The sequence below is a fragment of the Ambystoma mexicanum genome, chromosome 14 (assembly GCF_040938575.1).
Source record: "Ambystoma mexicanum isolate Mex_15411 chromosome 14, UKY_AmexF1_1, whole genome shotgun sequence".
Classification (NCBI taxonomy): domain Eukaryota; kingdom Metazoa; phylum Chordata; class Amphibia; order Caudata; family Ambystomatidae; genus Ambystoma; species Ambystoma mexicanum.
This window is the reverse complement of record NC_090940.1, coordinates 607,907,358-607,925,578: the sequence shown is the minus strand read 5'-3', so window position 1 is coordinate 607,925,578 and position 18,221 is coordinate 607,907,358. Positions and strand designations below refer to the sequence as shown.

General features: G+C 50.1%; 1 protein-coding gene across 3 annotated transcripts in view; it reads left to right on the top strand.

Annotated features, from left to right (window-relative positions):
• Positions 1–18,221, top strand: part of GSTZ1 (glutathione S-transferase zeta 1) — a 92,665-nt gene that overhangs the window by 15,144 nt on the left and 59,300 nt on the right. The window contains exons 1-3 of one of the 3 annotated variants that reach the window (XM_069638009.1): positions 12,958–13,098; positions 13,353–13,404; positions 15,280–15,347. In XM_069638009.1, coding sequence (XP_069494110.1) covers positions 13,081–13,098; positions 13,353–13,404; positions 15,280–15,347 — 138 coding nt within the window. In that variant the 5' untranslated portion in view covers positions 12,958–13,080. Of the gene's footprint in view, positions 1–12,957; positions 13,099–13,352; positions 13,405–15,279; positions 15,348–18,221 lie in introns of those variants that run through there. The other 2 variants (XM_069638006.1, XM_069638008.1) reach the window with 2 other exon arrangements.

The window sequence follows — 18,221 nt, the reverse complement described above, 5'->3', positions numbered from 1 at the left end:
ATAGGACCACAAATACCTAGATTCCTAGCTGTGGAAACCCGAACTGGTAGCTCACCGGAGAGAGAGGTGGTGTCGCGCAGAACAGCAGAGGAACGCTGCACACATCAAAGTGCAATCCAGTCGCTCCGCTTCAGTCAGATACAAACTTTGAAGTTGGCAATTCAGTGAGCGAGCCGTTATTACCAAAGGCCAGCAGATCTGCGGATGAAAAGGGGTTAAGCTTAAAGCTTGGTATTTTTTCTGATACCTGTAACATGGCTCCTGTGGAAAAGGAAGCTAGCAGTTGGCCTGGGAACCACCTGAAGTGGGGAACAAATGGAAGGATAAAAAAAAAGCATACAGATCAAGCTAGTGTGGGTTGTTCGGGGGAGGTCAAGGTAGGAGAAGGCAGACCAGATCGTGGAAGGATGGTGCAGAAGAGCGTGAAAGAGGATTACAGAAAGTGTGGGTAAGGTATTAGTGAGAGAAAGTGATACTTGGGTATACAAGTGTGTGCAAGGTGAGTGAGTGAGAATTGGGGTGTGAGTGGCATTTAGTGACGGGTGGAGAATGGAAGGAGGATGACTGAGAAGGGTAGAGGGGAGCGTAGTAGAGAGGAAGTAGAGTAGAGGGGAGCGTGGTCGAGGGGAGAGTAGTAGATTGGATAGGGGGAAGTAGATGGGAGAGTTGAGCGGAGAGGGTAAAGTAGCAGAGCACAGGACAGAAGTAAGGACTGAAGCTATGTTTAAAACTGCCTGAAAGTCCTTAGTCTTTTGCTGCACTACTAAAAATAAAAGCCTAAGGCACATCAACACCATGTCGATGTACCAACCCATTTCAAAAGCCCTCTTTGATGCTGGACTGCGATATCTTGTGGGTTGACCACGACCTCGGCTGGTACATTGATGCCCATCCCTTGCATAGGTTATGGGTGCTTTAATGGTATCTTCAGCACCTGGTTCCCATTACTGTCTGCTTTAAAAAAAAAAGAAAACTGGAGATGGACAATGTTTCGACCTTGCAGAGAATCATTAGGTTAAAGGGCCTTCATCAGGAAACTGATGAGAATGATGGTCTGGTAACTAACCTCCTATCCCAGTTGAGAGGCCGGGGTGAGAGAATAGCTCTAGTTTCGAGATGTTATTGTTACAAGAGTCATATTTATAGAGGGCAGGTTACATTACACGGTTGCTTTATTTACACATTTATCTTACAAAGTTACCTGTAACTTTACTTTAGATGTTTCTATTTTTGCCTTATCTATATAAACATTATATTTCTCAAAGAATACGTTGTGCGGATATTTTTGTTGTGAGCTGTCTGTTAGTTTTTACTGTACTTTCTGGATACCTGGCTCGCCACCTGAGAGTTCGGCCTATGCTGCTCTGCACCCCCCAGCCTTAGAGTGCCTGGTATGCTCCAAGGACACTGCTGACCCAAGTGAGGTGGATGCACCTCGGCCATGGAAACGGTGCCTAAGGAAAATCCTCCTAAAGCAAATAAAAAAGGACCTGCTTGAAGTCTGTCCATGCTGTAGAAATCTTTGTACTACAGGTTTCGGTGAACAAACACAGCGTGGCACCCTCACACACTCAGTACCTTTTGTGCATGTGATGCTTCATAACATGCCCCCGGAAGCCCCGTTGTCAGGCCTTGGCCTCCCATACCTTAAAGAATACGCAGGACACAGGTCTTGATGGTTTGGGTTCCCGGCACGCTCTGACGATCTCCGGCACGCCCACTTTATTATATGCGTGATGGCGGACATCGTCGTCGCACTCACGTGACTTTGTCACAGTCCTCCTTTTTCATAATGAAAACATAAACCAAACGTTATGCATAACTTACTCTCAACGTTACAAACAGACATGTGGAGGTATATCAAACCATGTAGGGGCCCAAACGTGGGCAAGTACAGATAACAGCAGATTTGGTTCAGCTCGGGTCCATGATGTAGTCCTTGAACCTTGTCGGGCACCTCGGCCTTCCCGGCGGGGTTATCTCTCTCCTGTCGTCTCATCGCTTCGCTCTCTTCCTGGATCATGTCCTCCCGCTTTGGGATCCCCAGTTTCTTCTTCTGGGGCTTGCTCTCTGTCCCTCGCTCGGGCCGGGGACGTTTGCATTGCCGACTCACGCTGTTCTTATCTGGCAATCTTCTTGAAGAAGCATGAGTTCCTTGTTAATGACCCTCGCTGGTCGGCACCAGTCACCGTGGACCCTTTTACGTGGATCATTCCCATGGGAGTAGGTTCATAGTTGAGGGAGAGCGACCCTTCTGGATGTCGGTTTCTCACCAGGACCGTGTCGCCCACTTCAATGTTAGGAGGCTTCAGCCTACGTCTGGCATTTTCGTTTTCATTGTGCGTCCGCCTATCATGGGAAGTCTTCTCGTCGTCGATTACACTCGGTGGTCGGTCATCCGTCTCGGGAATGAGCCCTCTCGGGCATCTGTTGAACAAAGCTTCAGCTGGGGGCACAACTGTGTATTGGTGGGGGGGTCGACCGATACTCTCTGAGGAACTGGTATACATTTCTTTTCAATTCGCCACCTTGTCCCTGTGAGATGCAAAATATTTTATTGAGCGTACGCATGAAGTGGTCGGCCTCTCCATTTGCTCTCGGCCATCCAGGCATCACTTTTCTCTGCGTGAAGCCGCAGTCACTCATGAATTCCAAAAAAGGTCTCCCTTGAAATGGTGGCCCATTGTCTGGGCATATGACTCAGGGAAATCCATAGGTCGCGAATACTTTTTCCATTGCCTGGATGGTTTGTTCGCATGACGTGGAATCGACTAGTTCTACCTCCGGGTATCTTGACCATTGGTCCATCAGTACCAAAAAGTAAATTCCTCTCCCCGTCCACCCAAAATCCATATGTACTATGTCCCATGGGCTGTTGCTTTGCTCCATTGACTCAATGCAGGGTTCCTTATTAACAGGGGTGACCGCCTGGCACCAGATGCACTTGCTCACATATTCATCAACCTTTTTCCTCAAGCCCTGGGAACCACACCTTGGAGCGCAGCCTAGCCTTGGTCTTTGCTGAGTCCTGGTGGCTGCAGTCGGCCAATTCTATCACTCTCGCGACCAGCCTTCTCGGTACCACAATCTGTCGTCCTCGTAGTATCAGACCTTCTGCCGACCTCGAGAGTTTGTGTGGACTTGCCACATTTGCTGGATTTTGCGTTGAGTATCTTTGTCTATGTAAGACATGCCAGCCAAAGTCGACCACCAGTCACTGCTAACAACGGCATTCTGAATGAGTCGGAAGCACTCATCCTCACTTGAGGCCTCTGCCACCTCCTCCAATGTCAGGGCTACTGGTATGGCTGCGTCCACTACTAGGCAAACATGGTCTTCACAGTCCAAGATTGTCTTTGTGCCCTGATCACTGCCACCCCTGGGATGACGCGAAAGGTAGTCCGCCGGATTGTGTGTTCCCGGTCGCTATTGTAATTTCACCCCATATTCCATGAGAGCTAGCATCCATCTCTCTATCCTCCGTGGTGGTTTGGAGGATGAACCTGCCAGGATTGGGATTAATGGCTTGTGGGTACGGACACCGGTTTTCCCCGAATATAGATGAGAAGGTGCCTACACCCCCACAATACAGCCAGCTCCTCTCTCTCAATTTGGGAGTATCTTTGTTTGGTCGCAGTAAGTGCCTTGCTGGCATAGGCAATGGGTCTCATTTGTCCGTGGACGTTTGACTGAAGGAGCACGGACCCAACCCCACAGGGTTTGCATCCACAGTTAGTTCGGATTCCTTCCCTGGATCGAAGAATGCCATGGTTTCTCCCCCCCCACCCTCTTGTGAGGGCTGCTTTTATGGTGTCAGAAGCCTTCTGTTCAGCGTCTGACCAAGTCCATGCAGTGTCTTTCTTCGTCAGGATCCAGAGAGGTTCCCAGACAGTTGCCAAGTTCGGAATAAACCTCCTGCAATAGGTTACCATGTGGAGGAAGCTTCTAACCTCTGAGGCGTTCTCCGGGGGTTTTGCCTCTTGAATGTCCTTCACCTTTTGTGGGTCTGGAGAGATTGCTTTTGAATGGAATATTAAACCAAAAAATTCTATGCTGTCTTTGAGAAATTCACTCTTCACCCGCTGTAGTGTTAGGCCTAGGTTTCTGATCCTTTCAAGCGTGTTCTCCAGCCTGGACATGTGCTCAGTCTCTGATGCTGCACATACCAGTATATCATCACTCAAGTTTATTATGCCTTCTAAGATGGCGAGGGCGCCTCTAATGACATTTTGGAAGACTTGCGCTGCCGAGGAGACCTCGAAGCTCAGGCGCTTGTATTGGCATAGTCCATTGTGAGTTGTGAATGTCGTTATATAATGTGAGTCTGGGTGCAATTCTAGCTGATAATATCCGGATAGCAGATAGTTTGGAAAACACTTTGGTTCCCTGTAGCTCCCCCACGATGTTGTCTAGTTTTGGTGTGAGGTGTCTTTCACGTTTTATGGCGAGGTTAGGTAACCTCATGTCCACGTAGATGCGAATAGATCCTGGCTGTTTGGGTTTGGCCACAACTACAATGGGGGACACCCACAGGGTTGGGCCATCTATATTCTCAATTATATCTGAGTCCACTAGGTTTTGCAGCTCTTTTTCCACTTGCGCTTTCAGGTGGAAAGGTATGCGCCGATGTTTTAGCGCCGTTGGGTGCACTATTTCGTCAATATGCAATTTGATGGGCTCCCCTTTTAGCTTCCCAACACCTCAGAAAATGTTAGCAAACCTTTCAATTATGTCTCTGATGTCTGCCTCATATACCGAGAGCGCCAAGTGTACAATGCCAAGCGCCTCCGATGCGCCACAGCTCAGGAGTGAGTGGGGGCTGAAGTCCGTCACGAAGAATCTCGCTGTGATGGTATTGTTAGCATGAGTTACTTGAGCTACAAATACACCCCAAGAGGAAGTGGTCAGCCCCCCCGAATGAATATATTTTGGCACTTGTTTTCCCTAGCACTGGTGGTCCTTGGAGTGCCTCATAATTCCATGTCGCAAGTACGCATAATGATGTGCCTGTGTCTATTAGCACCGGAGTCAGTGTCCCACAGACTGTCACTGTGCACGTGGGTTGCCTCCTTTTCTTTTTCACTGAGTCGATGGTGATATGAAGACCTCCTCATCCTCTTCTTCTTCCTCCGCAATCTCCATGTCTTGGAGCTCTTGTTCCACCATGGCTAGGTTCCTCTGTCTGCGTGGTGCTGCACTGGCCGCTCTACTCTGTCCCCTTGGAATTGCGGCTGGGGCGGCAGGCCGGCACATTCTCGCAAAATGTCCTGCAGCCCCACAGCGCCCACACACTCTCCCGTTTGCTGGACAGTCACTCGCATGGGGAGATCGTAGCCACATTTTGGACATGGCTGTGATGTGTCTATCTTCTTCTGGGGCCAACAGGGTCATGACGGACCAGCGTTCACCGCCCACCCAATAGCGCCTACCTCTTCACCTTTCACCGATTGGACTGCGGCATCCATCTTGGTGGCGCGGTTGTCAGCAAACTCTTAGGACCTCCCCATGTCAAGGATGTGTGCTAGTGTGAGCCCCGGTTCACGGAAGACCTGTCGACGTAGTTGCCCTGAACTACAGCCTTGTAATAGCTGGTTGCCGACCATGCCTTCTTCATTTTCCCAGTGGCACGTGCTAGCCAACTGACGTAGCTTCCCGCAAAATTGGTCCAGTGACTCTTCTTCACGTTGCTTTTCGCTGCACATCACAAAGCGCTCAAAGTCTTGGTTCGCTAGCGGTATGAATTGCTCCTTGAGCGAGTCCTTCACAGCCTGATATGAGCCGACGGTGGGAGTGAGAGATTTGAATATGTGATGTACCTCAGATCCTGCAGCGTAGAGGAGTGTCGCCACCTTTGCTTTATCAGCCGTCTCAAACGTGGCCTTAAAATACATCTCGAGTTCATCGACCCACAGCAGCCATTTTGGACCTAACGTCGAAGGAGTGCACGATGTGTCAAACTCTGGCATGAGGGCCAGTGTATCTTGTTGTGTGGGGGTGTACCAGCTCATTGTCATCTCCAGTGTCGCTCATGTTCCACGGACTGCACAGGCGCCCATCACTTGTATGAAGGCCGCAAATCCGCTGATTTGATGGATTATTGAGGTGTGTAACTCGCATAGGCACCCACATCTGGGCTGCGGTGTGTGTCTTGGTGGTGTATGGTGGTGCTGCTTCAGGTAGACACAGAAGGTCCTATGAAAAGCCCTCCTCTTCCTTGACAGCACTAAGAAGAAAAAAAATTCCTCTGTACCAGGGAGTTCAAACAGATAGTTCCCCTTAACATGCACTGTTTGTATGTATTAAAAACATTTTTTTTAAATATATGGGGCCCCACAGACTCCTCCCGGAGGGCCCCTTAGGCCTTCTTAGCACAATTTAGCACTGATGGGCTCCAAAAATGTAATGGATGGCGCACGAGCACCCCACGGGTGTGGAGCCTTGACCAACAATAGCACAAAATGGTGGTTAGAATGTTCCTGCGCGGGTAGCGCTCCTGGTAGGAATCGGAACAATGATGCGGACGCTGAATCAGGTGTCGGATCATTCGCCCCCTAACCCAGTAGCAGCCTCATCGCCAGTGTGAGGCTTCATAACATGCCCCGGGGACCCCTGTTGTCAGGCCTTGGCCTCCCGTACTTTAAAGAATACGCAGGGCACAGGTCTTGATGGTTCGGGTTCCCGGCACGCTCTGACTGTTGGATCTGGCCCCTAGGCCCACGCAGGCACACGCACACAGACACGGACCAAAAGAACATGCGGGACGCGATGCTGCTTGCTCCGCGTCCCGGCGGCAACTGCCGAACAGACGCACTTTATTCAACCACGCATGCGCGGGACCATAACGACGTCACATCCCTTTTTAACTTTAACCAAAACAAATTAAACAGCTAGGCGTGCCTCCCCCCGCACGCCGGGTACCCGGGTGGGCGGACATATGACCACCTGAGAGTCTCACCTTGCATCGCTCAGCTCAGTCACATGAGTCCAGGACATAGTCCTTGAGATGCCCGGGCAATCGCCGCTCGCGGCGGATCGGGTACCTTGGTGATGCGGGAGGTGGAGTCGAATCCTCACGTTCAGGTCTCGGGGAGTCCCTGCCCTGCTCGCCCTCCTGATCTCCTGGCGGACCATCCTGCCCTACGCCTTCCTCTGATGTCCCATTTTCAGTCGGTCTTTCAATGCGTTTGAAGAACGACCGGTTGTGCGTGACTGTTCCTCGGTCGCAGGCTGCCGTCACCATGGTGCCCTTAACATGCGTTACCTTCCAAGGGCGCGGCTCGAAGGGCAGGGACAACTTCCCCTCGGGGTGCCTGTTCCTGACCAACACTGTGTCCCCCACTCGCACCTCCTTTTCTTGCAGACCCCTTCTTTCACTTTCTTTGTCGTTGCGCCTGGCCCGTTCTTCCCTGACACCATCATTGTCTATTACTCCGGGCAGACGGCCGTCCTCTTCCGGTAGCATTCCCCTCGGGCATCGCCCAAATAGTGCCTCGGCTGGAGCCACTCTCGTGGACTGGTGGGGCGTCGTGCGGTATTCTCTCAGAAACTCCACGAGCTTCCTCTCCAGGTCTTCACCGCCGCAGGCGGAGATCCTCAGGACCTTGTTAAGAGTCCGCATCATTCTCTCGGCCTCGCCGTTGGCCCGCGGCCAGAGCGGGGACACCCTGCGATGCCGGATTCCCCTTTCTCGGAGGTAAGTTGCAAATTGGCTGCCTGTGAACGGTGGCCCATTGTCCGAGCACAGGAGGTCTGGGAACCCATGGGTGGCAAACATTTTATCTAATGCCTTCGTTGCGAACTCTGTCGCCATCGACTGTACCACCTCCACCTCGGGGTACCTGGACCATTGGTCCACTGCCACCAGAAAGTACATTCCCCGACCAGTCGAGCCAAAATCCACATGGACAGTTTCCCATGGTCTGCAGCTACGCTCCATCGACCTTATCGGCGGAGCTCTGTCTCCCGGGGCCGCTGCTTGACATGCGATACACCTCCTCACGAAACTCTCCACTCGCCCCTCCAAGTCCGGGATCCATACTTTGTGTCTCAGCCGAGCCTTCATTTTGACAATCCCCTGATGGCCGATGTGGGCTAGTTCGAGGACCCTTGACCTCAGTGCCCGTGGGATGACGATTTGCCGCCCTCGAAGTATAAGGCCATCGTCCGCGACCGAGAGTTCATCCTTCACCTTCCAGAGCGCTCGGAGGTCGCTCTGAGCCTCCGCTTGACGGCGGGAGTTGTCGTGAAGCACTTCCCTCCACTCGCCGCTCCTCACGGCATTCTTGACAATGGTAAACACCTCGTCCTTGGAGCATTCCGTTGCCATCTCAAGTCTCGATATGGCCATCGGAAGAGACCCTTCCACCACCTGACACAAAAGCCCATGGCACTCATTCGCCCCAATGTCGGTGACAGAGTTCTCCTTGCTGGGGTGGCGCGACAGGTAGTCGGCCGGGTTATTCGTGCCTGGTCGGTATACGAGTTTCACCCCGTACTCCATCAGGGCTAGCATCCACCTTTCGATCCTGGGGGGCGGCTTGGACGACCCCCCAGCCAGTATGGGCAGGAGCGGCTTGTGGTCAGTTACCACCACAACAGGTTTGCCCAGTATGTACAACCGGAAATGGCGACAGCCCCACAGGATGGCTAACGCTTCCCGTTCAATCTGTGAGTATCTCATTTCTGTGTCCGAAAAGGCCTTACTCGCATAGGCGATGGGGCGCATGTCCCCACGTTCGTCAGGTTGCAGTAGCACCGCCCCTACTCCCACTGGACTCGCGTCAACCACCACCTCTGATTCCACTTTGGGGTTGAAGTATGCCATGGTGTCCCCATCGGATAGGGCATTTTTCAGAGTCTGGAATGCCTCCTGCTCACTGGCTCCCCATTTCCACACAGCGTCGTTCCTCGTTAGCACTCTGAGTGGTTCCGCCAGCGACGCTAGCCCCTTGATGAAACGCCCACAATAGGTCACCATCCCCAGGAAGCTCCTCACTTCCGTAGGGGACTGCGGGGGGGCGGCTTCCTTAATATCCTTCACTTTGGCTGGGTCGGGCGACACACCGGCTGCGTGGAAGATGAACCCAAAGAAACCAATACGGTCCTTGAAGAACTCGCATTTTTGTCGATGAAGGGTGAGCCCTAAGTTCTTCAACCTCAGGAGCGTGTCCTCCAACCTCTTCATGTGCTCCCTTTCGGAGTCCGCAAAGACTATAATGTCGTCGCTCATGTTCAGCACCCCTTTTAGGCCAGCCAAAGCCCCTCTAATGGTGTTCTGGAAAACTTCGGCGGCCGAGGAGATGCCGAAGCTCAGTCGTTTGAATTGGAAGAGGCCGTCATGCGTCGTAAAAGTAGTTATGAACCTGGAGTCCGGGTGCAGTTCGAGCTGATGGTAGCCCGCTCGTAGGTCCAACTTCGAGAATACTCTCGCCCCCTGAAGCTCTCCGATAATGTAATCTAATGTGGGTGTAATGTGCCTCTCCCTCTTAATTGCAGTGTTTGGGAGGCGCATGTCTACGCAGATCCTCACTGCCCCAGGCTGTTTTGGCTTGGGGGCCACCACTATTGGGGACACCCAGGGCATCGGCCCCTCCACTCTCTCAATGATGTCCATCTCTACTAGTGACCGGAGTTCCTCCTCCACCTTTTCCCTTAGGTGGAACGGGATCCTGCGGTGCTTGAAGGCTGTCGGTCTGATGGACTCGTCGATATGCAGGCGCACCGGGGGTGCTTTAAGTTTCCCTATGCCCTCGAAGATGCCCGAGAACCTGTCCAATAGTGTCTCAATGTCTATCTGGTATACACCATACGCAAAATGAACCAAATTGAGGGCCTCCGACGCCGCGCAACTGAGAAGCGAGTGAGGGCTCACGTCTGTGACAAAGAACTTTGCCTTGATGGTACTATCCCCCTTCGACACAGGTGACACGAACACACCCTTGAGTGGCAGTGAGGTGTCTCCTCCAAAAGTAAATATCTCCGCCATGGACTTGTCCAGTGCCGGCGGGCCTGGAAGTTGCAGGTAATCTTCCTCTGCCAGCACGCACACAGAGGCTCCTGTGTCTATGAGTATCTGAGTCGGCACACCCAACATGTCCACCAAACACCTGGGTTGCCTCCTCCGTTTGTCTTTCGAGGCAATGTTAGAGATGAAGAACACCTCTTCTTCGTCCTCCTCCTCTTCTTCCTCTTCCTCCGCGAGTTGTAGCCTCCGTATCTCCTGTTCGAGGGCTGCAATGCTGCGTTGTCTTCTGAACCCGCCGCCTCTCATTCTCGCGGGGCCTCTCTGGGTGGGTACAGGGGCCGATGCGCGGCACATGCGAGCATAGTGCCCTAGTCCATTGCACCGTCCGCACGACCTCGTCTTGGCGGGGCACTCCTCTGCATGTGGCAGGTCATATCCGCAATCTGGACAAATCGACCCAGGCGTGGACGGATGCCTGTTCTCTGATGCCTTCGGGGCCCACTTCTCCTTCAGCTTTGTTCTTCTGGAAACGGCAAAAGCCTCCTCCCTTGCATTCGGCCTGACCGCCGCGTCCATGCTAGCACCTCTGGATTCCGCTAGCTCATATGTCTTTCCACTGTCTAGTATCTGCTGCAGTGACCACCCCGGCTCCCTCAGCACTTGCCGCCGCAATTTGCCCGAGCTGCAGCCCTGGAGCACCTGGTTCCTTATCATCAGCTCGTCGTTGTCCCAGCGACACGTGCTGGCTACCAATCGCAGTCTGGCACAGAATTGATCGAGAGATTCTTCTTCCCTTTGCTTCTCTCTGCAGAATAGGAACCTTTCGTAGTCGACATTTGACTGTGGGATGAAATGGTTTTCAAGCGCGGTCTTGACAGTGTCATACGTTACCACTGGTAGGGCGAGTGATTCATAGATGCGCATAATGTCCAGGCCAGCTGAATATAGAAGGGTCGCCCTTTTTGCGTCGTCATTCGAAGTCCCAGTCGCAGTAAAGTACATTTCCAACTTCTTGACCCATAGGAGCCACCTGGGTCCCAGCTTGGACGGGGGCCCTGACATGTCAAACTCCTGCATGGGCAGCAGCGATCCCTGTTGTGTCCTCACCACTCTTGTCGCCACTTCCGTTTCATCCTCGCTGCTTGTCATCTTCACAGGTCGCACAGGCACCTCTCGGGGTGGTAGAGGCCGCAAACCTGGCTGGTGTGCTCTTCGACGTACCTTCTGCTGTGGTCAGCCGCTCTAGCCTTGTGTCCGGCTTTTTTTTTTTTTTTTTTTTTGGATTGTCCCCAGGTTGCTGGGGACAATCAAGAGTTCCAAAAATTTTCTTCGTGGCAGAGCACGAGCACTTTTGCAGGTCGCTACTGCCTCGAGGTGAAAAAAACGTTCGCACTCGATCCGCGTCGTGCACTCGCGTGCCGACGATGTGTATAGTGCGCCCACATCTGTTGGGCAAACGCTGTGGCAACGATCCCGCCTCGTCGACAGTTGTTGTATCTGGCCCCTAGGCCCACGCAGGCACACGCACACAGACACGGACCAAAAGAACATGCGGGACGCGATGCTGCTTGCTCCGCGTCCCGGCGGCAACTGCCGCATGGACGCACTTTATTCAACCACGCATGCGCGGGACCATAACGAGGCCCGCGCATGCGCACCAACAAACTGGGACGTCACACTGACGAGCTCCGGGCCTCCGGCACGCCCACTTTATTATATGCGCGATTGCGGACCTTGCCGTTGCGCTCACGTATATTTGTCACAGCGCATGCGTGGGAAACAAATCCAAGATGGCAGAAAAACTATTTGTCAGCATGGTCAATAGAGGCATGAGCAAAGGGGGCGTAGCAAAGTAGGCGGCAAGAGGATCAGGAAAGAAGTCGCCCCTGAATCCGGTAGACCAAAGGTCCTAGGAGGGTGTGTGAGGCCCATATACATGGGAAGGAGGTCTGGTCAAATATAAGTAGTTCATTACAGCAGTGCTTTAAGTTGGATACGAAATCGAGGGGGGACTCTAAAACATAGTGATGCAATGATTGGGGGCGGGGCCTAAACATGGTCTTCTGCAGCCTCAAATCCCAAGTAGCTAATAAAGCTTTGAAAGAGAAGGGGCCTGTGAAATTAAAGGAGGTACCTAACAGAGCCAATGGAGTTTACATATGTGCATTGACAGGGCAACAATTCTGGTTTAAAAGATGTATTTAAACATGGTTAATGCGTGTAAAATGTTGGCCAAAATAAATCTATTCAAATATGAATCGGAACATCAAATCAAAGGGGGTCAATACACCATGCAATTCTAGAGTTCTTCTGAAATAAATCCATTATTCGTACCTACCAATTAAAGGCGTTCTAATGAAATTACTGTAATACATGTGGCAAACATCAAACGATGTATTCTCTTATAATTCCCCTTTCCTGTTTGAAAAGTACCTAATTTCTTTGTGATTCTGGACGTTAGTGAAGGTGACATCTACTGGCAAAGAGCAGTTTTGCCACTCATATTTTTAAAGACGTTTGGTAAGGGTTGTCAGTTTGGAGAGCCCTGGCTCAAAGACAATATTTGGAGACTGCCAGCGCTGAGCCTTGGCTAGCCCTGGCCCACTTAAAGCCTGCATTACAGTCAAACATTATCAGAGGATTTGCAATGTCGATGTATTCATTTAAACAAAAAGTTCATAATTTTATTAAAGTGGAACAGGATTTGTTAGGAAAAGAAAAAATAAATTAAAATTCACTTAAGAATGTTTTTTGCCATTCAATTCATTTTGAAAAATTATTGGAGTTTAAGAAATAGGGTATTTATTGGTGATACATGTTTGGAATTGTCTCTATGATGGTTTATGTGATAAGCCCAACTTTTTCAAGAACATTATTGCAGATTCTGCAAAAAAAGGGGGGGGGAGTCCCATTGGCTGTTCCAGACATTTTGCTACTGTTTTCCTGCCCCCTCTCTGTCATGTTCAGGTCTGGGGCTGAGAGGCGGGGCAGCAGCACTGTTTCCCATTGGTTGGCAGAGATTACCCCACAAACCCCCTCCCTCAGCCTCATTCCCAGTTCCTCTCTCGCTAGCTGCAGGCAGTAGACTTTCACCCCAGCCAGGGACGGACTGAAGCATGCAGCAGTCGGCGAAGGTAAGCAGCCTGCCCCAGGGAGAGTTCCTAGCAGGGGACGCCGGGCTGGGGCAGGGTCAGTCACATCTCTGCGTCATTGCTTCTAAAAGGCCAGCAGTGCGGCCTGCACCAGAGAGAACTCTTACTGGAAAGTCTGCAGATCACCCATGTGGTGTTTGGTGTAAAAACGGAGGCAACAGTGTTGATTAAAGCGACCGAAGCTAATTTTTTAACGAAATAGAATTGTCTAACACGTCTTTCTCTGCTTCTTGCAGCCCGTTTTGTACTCCTATTTCCGGAGCTCCTGTTCCTGGAGGGTTCGCATAGGTGAGGAGGCGTTATGCGATAATTAATTCTCGTTCCCACCTTATTCTGCATATATGTGACTGGTGCAGGCAGACAGCCTATAGGGAACAGGGGGAAACTTCCCGTCTGGCCAAAGAGGCCAGTGCCAAGCTGTCGGCCCTGGTGCCTCGCAGAAGAGGGGACTGGGGCATGGCTGTTTGGGGCTCTAGGCTGGTCTGCATGTGTGTGCAGAGGCCCTTAGTGACCCCCACCCGTTCCCCTTTTAGGTCTGTTTCCCCGCCTTCGGATACCATCAAATAACCCATCTGGAAGACATTATCCCCAGAGAATCCTGACTTCCAGTCCTTGGAATTCCTCTCCGCGCAGCACATTACTGAAGTGTCCAGCTTAAAAAAAGGCTAGTTCTGTTGACTGCGTGCTTCCCGGGTCATGGAGGCTTCCTAGCGCTTGCACTGTCCTTCAAGGAGCCTTAAATCAAGTGTGTGTGTGTATAGCTCATGCAGTGCTTTAAGTGGGATATGAAATCGAGTGGGGCCTACTGCAAAGGGAGGGTGGCAACTCGTGGCCTAAAGGAGGGCCAGATGGTGTAGGCAAACCACAAAGCATGCATCACGAGGCCCTGCATACATCTACTTTCGACATGTGTTTGCATTTATTTCGCATACTGCAAATAACACCCCCCCTTGTTGTTTATAAATAAACTGCTTTCTGTAAATAAACCCCTTTCTGAATGGTGATATAAACAATTCAGTTGGTGAGCAAATCACCCTAATTCTTTAGGACCATGGATCGGTGTGCTTAATAGCTCTTCTTAAGTGCTCATCTGGGGGATTTAGCTCCCCTCTGTCTGCCTGCACCGTGATAATCTGCGGCTATTAAACAGCTGCAAGGAAAGGAAAATACTATGCACATGTTCCCAAGGGAGGCACCAGCCTTCTCAAACTAAAGGCCATATTACTTGCTGGTCGCACACAGACCTCAAGGTGGGAATTTATTATCCCTGACGTCTTCCACTGGCTCCGAAATCACCCAGGAGAGCCTCTCTGCCCCATGAAAAAGTGGAGGAGAACAAATAGCACCAATGTAGGCTATGTGATGCTTTGCATAAAATCAAAGAACATTTTGGAAACATTGTCAGATGACATCTGTGACATTGAGTGAAACCTGCAGTGTTTCTGAGCACACAACGCACACTAGCCTTCCTGCTCATTTCATTTATGACACTGCCCTGCCAGTAAAGTGGCGGCAAACTACGAGTCCTAAACACACAAATGGAGACAGTCAGCCTGGTGGAGTCAGGTGCTGCCTGCCCTGCTTTAACAGGAATACTACTTTCCTGCCCATAGTGCTTCCACTGCATGTTAATTTCCGTGTCCCTACTGGGATTCAGCCGAATCTCACAGGGTGCTCACTCATGGTGGACTGAGGGAACCCTAGCAGTGCCCCTGGTTCAAGGACAGTTTTTGCAGAGCGGGACTCTGTCCCAGTGAGCCCTGGCCCACTTAAAGCCCAGGCCCACTGGTTTTCCTTGGCATCTGCTATCTTGCCAAGCCAGTTCTTTGCAAGTTCGAATCCCTTACATTTTTTAAACCCCTTTTATTTCAGCAATCGAATGGGAGGAATCCAGAATAAACCACTTAATCAAATCATATCAGTATTCATTTATGTTTCAAGATGGAAATGGCACTGACACCAGTTACTTTCTGTCACTCGAGCATACACCTGCATCTCTTGTGAAACTGAAAGACTGAATGTGGCATTTTATTACCTTCATACCACAGTTTTTAAAGCAGATCAGTTTTAGCAGTCACCCAGAGGTCAGCCTGTGTCCCCTAGGTAGACAAAAAGGGGGAATCCCTGTTCACCTTCTTACTAATCGCCTTCTCTCCCCCGCAGCACTGGCCCTGAAGGGAATCGAGTATGACCTCGCCCCGGTGAGCCTGATCAAAGATGGCGGTGAGCAGGTAAGATCTCTCCAGACTAACCTTAAATACCCCTTTCCTATCCAGCTTCGTCAAAGCCAACAGTTTTGGCTTTTGTGTAGGCATGGGAAAGGAATTTGCCAGGCACTGATATAATGGTACTACCTGGTGTGGCGAACAAGAAGGATTCGGGTGTGCCATGTTTTATTTAAATATAAAGAGAACGCCTATCCATCCCTGCTGCTATGAGGGAAGCGCCCTGCCTAACAAACTAAAAGTAAGGGTTGTTGTCAAATTCCAAATAGTGATAGTCCATAGCCCAAATCCTATTATCTAACTAGTCCCTACCACTTAAGAAAATTAACAAAAGAAGGAGGCCGGAGCAATGGCATCTGTACTTGGCTTCTGCCTGGCCCAATCACTTTGATCTCTTTCTCCAGTGCACTCTTTAAAAGTGCACCAATAGTTCACAATGCAGTTCGCAACCCGCTTCCGTTTTTGTTTTGTGCCAAGTCTTAATTCCACACGGTTCCCTCTTTCCAGAAAAAAAACGTTTTCTTAATTCAATACCACCATTTCCTAGCTGGTGCTTTGTAATGTTCTTGTTTAGTGGTTAATGACTGAAACCTTCCAGGGTCTCTCTCTTTCCAGTTCTGCTCTTTCTCGTTTGTGTTTCGTAGACTCCCCAAGGTCCTCTGGCCCTCAGCCTAGCCTACTTCAGTGGCCCCTCAGTGAGGCGTCTGCCAATTATCTCCCATAATCCTTGTGTCTTTCCCAGACTTGAATATTACTCTCCCTCGATTTCTCAGGGTTCTCCATGGTCCTCTGGCCCTGAGACTGGCTTATGTCAGCGGCGCCTCAGTGGGGCGTCTGCCCATTCAGGTTTTCTTGGTTCCTATAATCCTTGTGTCTTTCCCAGACTGGAGTATTACTCTTTCTCGATTTCTCAGGGCTCTCCTATGGCCCTCTGATAGGCCTGCTTTATCTCTATTCAGGCTGTAAGGGATCAAGAGCAAGACTCGGGCACAGTGGCATTATGGTGATTGTTAAAGACTTTTATTGATAAAATTAAAGAGAGGGTTTGGGAAATCCTACCTAACCCTAACTTTAGGATGGGGTTCCCTGCCTCAACAAAAATAAGGAACGTCCATGTCAGGATGTCGAAAACAACAAGTTCTCCGTCCACTGTCCAAAATCCTTACCTGACCCTCACACGCTAAACTCAAGATAATGTGATGGGGAAAATGTCTTTTGGCTGATCACCTGCAGCTCCTTTCCAAGTTCCAACATAAAGTTCCAAAGTGTAAAAGAAACCAACAGAATTCTACCAGTCAAAGGGGGTCTTCCCTTCCCCTGGAATTCTCTGTTTTCACTGTTCTTCCCTTTCACATTACCATACTCCACAATCTCAAGGGGGATGACTCTTCCCCTGAGTTTCCTCCAGTTTACAAAGTTCTTCAACTCAATATATACAATTTCTCTCTTGATATCCTTTGGGGGTATTCCTTTCCACAATCCAAAGGGGTATGACCCTTCCCTTGATATGTGCACAGTTCCAAAATTACCAGGCTCAAAGAGTGTGCCTCTGCCCCTGAGCTTTCTTGGCTTTTACACATTTCACAAATTTTACAATTCACAGACTCAAGGGATGTGCTTCTCGCCCTGAGCTTTCTTGATTTTCCTACAATTGATAGACTTCACAGTTTAACAATTCACAGGCTCAAGGTGTATGCTTCTTCACCTGAGCTCTCTTAACTTTCCCACAGCAAAAACTCTGTTCACCCTAGATTCCACACATTTGGGAAGCTGCTTACCCCCTTTGACAAGTTTAGGAATCTTGATTGGGTGCGGGTTCCAGACTTGCTGTATACCTGGTTTACTCTCCTGCCAGGACTTTCTTAACTGGTTCAGTATTTGGGTGCAGGTCTGTGACAGCATCATGAAGTAGACACAGACAACTGAACTGAAGTTTGAGCTATAAACCTTTATTATATCAGAAAGAGGGGTGGAAAAAGGCTTAGCTTGCCCTGTGCTGAGGTGGGATTTCCCTACCTAAATTAAACTAAGGATACTCTGTCAGGAGGTCCAAAGTAAAAGTCGGTCTGTCTCCAAAACCTATACTTGCCCTCACATATATTTGTATACAATGTGTAGGGATGTCAGCATCAAAATGTGTTCAAATAACAGTTCAGAGCTTCTTCCAGCTCTTGGTTGCAAAGGGTTTCCCTTCCCCAAAGTTTGAAATAGTTTACAGTGCAAAGGGGATCCCTTCCCCAAATTTTCAAGTCTTTCAATCTTTTCCAAAAAGCAAAATTCTTTGTGATACTTCCCAGCTCTTCTGGTTTGGTTGCCTTTCACCAATTTCAAAAAGTTAATTTCCTTAATTTCAATTCACACAAGACTTCCTTTATATTCAATCACAAGCTTGTGGGTGACTTCAGTGGCTTTTCCTTAGATGGGTGTTCTCGGTCTTGGCACAGCCGTCAGACCACACAGTCCAGCCATTACAGGTCACGCGACTGACACACCTGACTTGCATCTTTTTCATATGCACGTTGCCACTGTTTCAACTCTACAGTGCTATTTGGGATATTCTCATTTCGCATCCTCATGATGTTTTACCGTTGCTTGTTTTGCCACTATGCACGTGTTGCACTTTCTTGTGGCTCTTGCCAGTGGTTGTTCTCTCAAGGCTACACAATTCCTTTATAGTCTTAAGATTCCACAAAACTGCTTTCATTCAGATCGGTATTCAAAAATGCTTGCTTTCAATTATATCGACATTCATTAAAGTTCTCACAGGTCTGAAATGCCCGCCTACCACCCCGGTGTCCTCTGCCCAGGCTGACTCACTGGTCGATGCTTATGGCGTTCCAGCAAGGCTTCCGGCTACCACAAGCTCTATCTCTTGTGGCG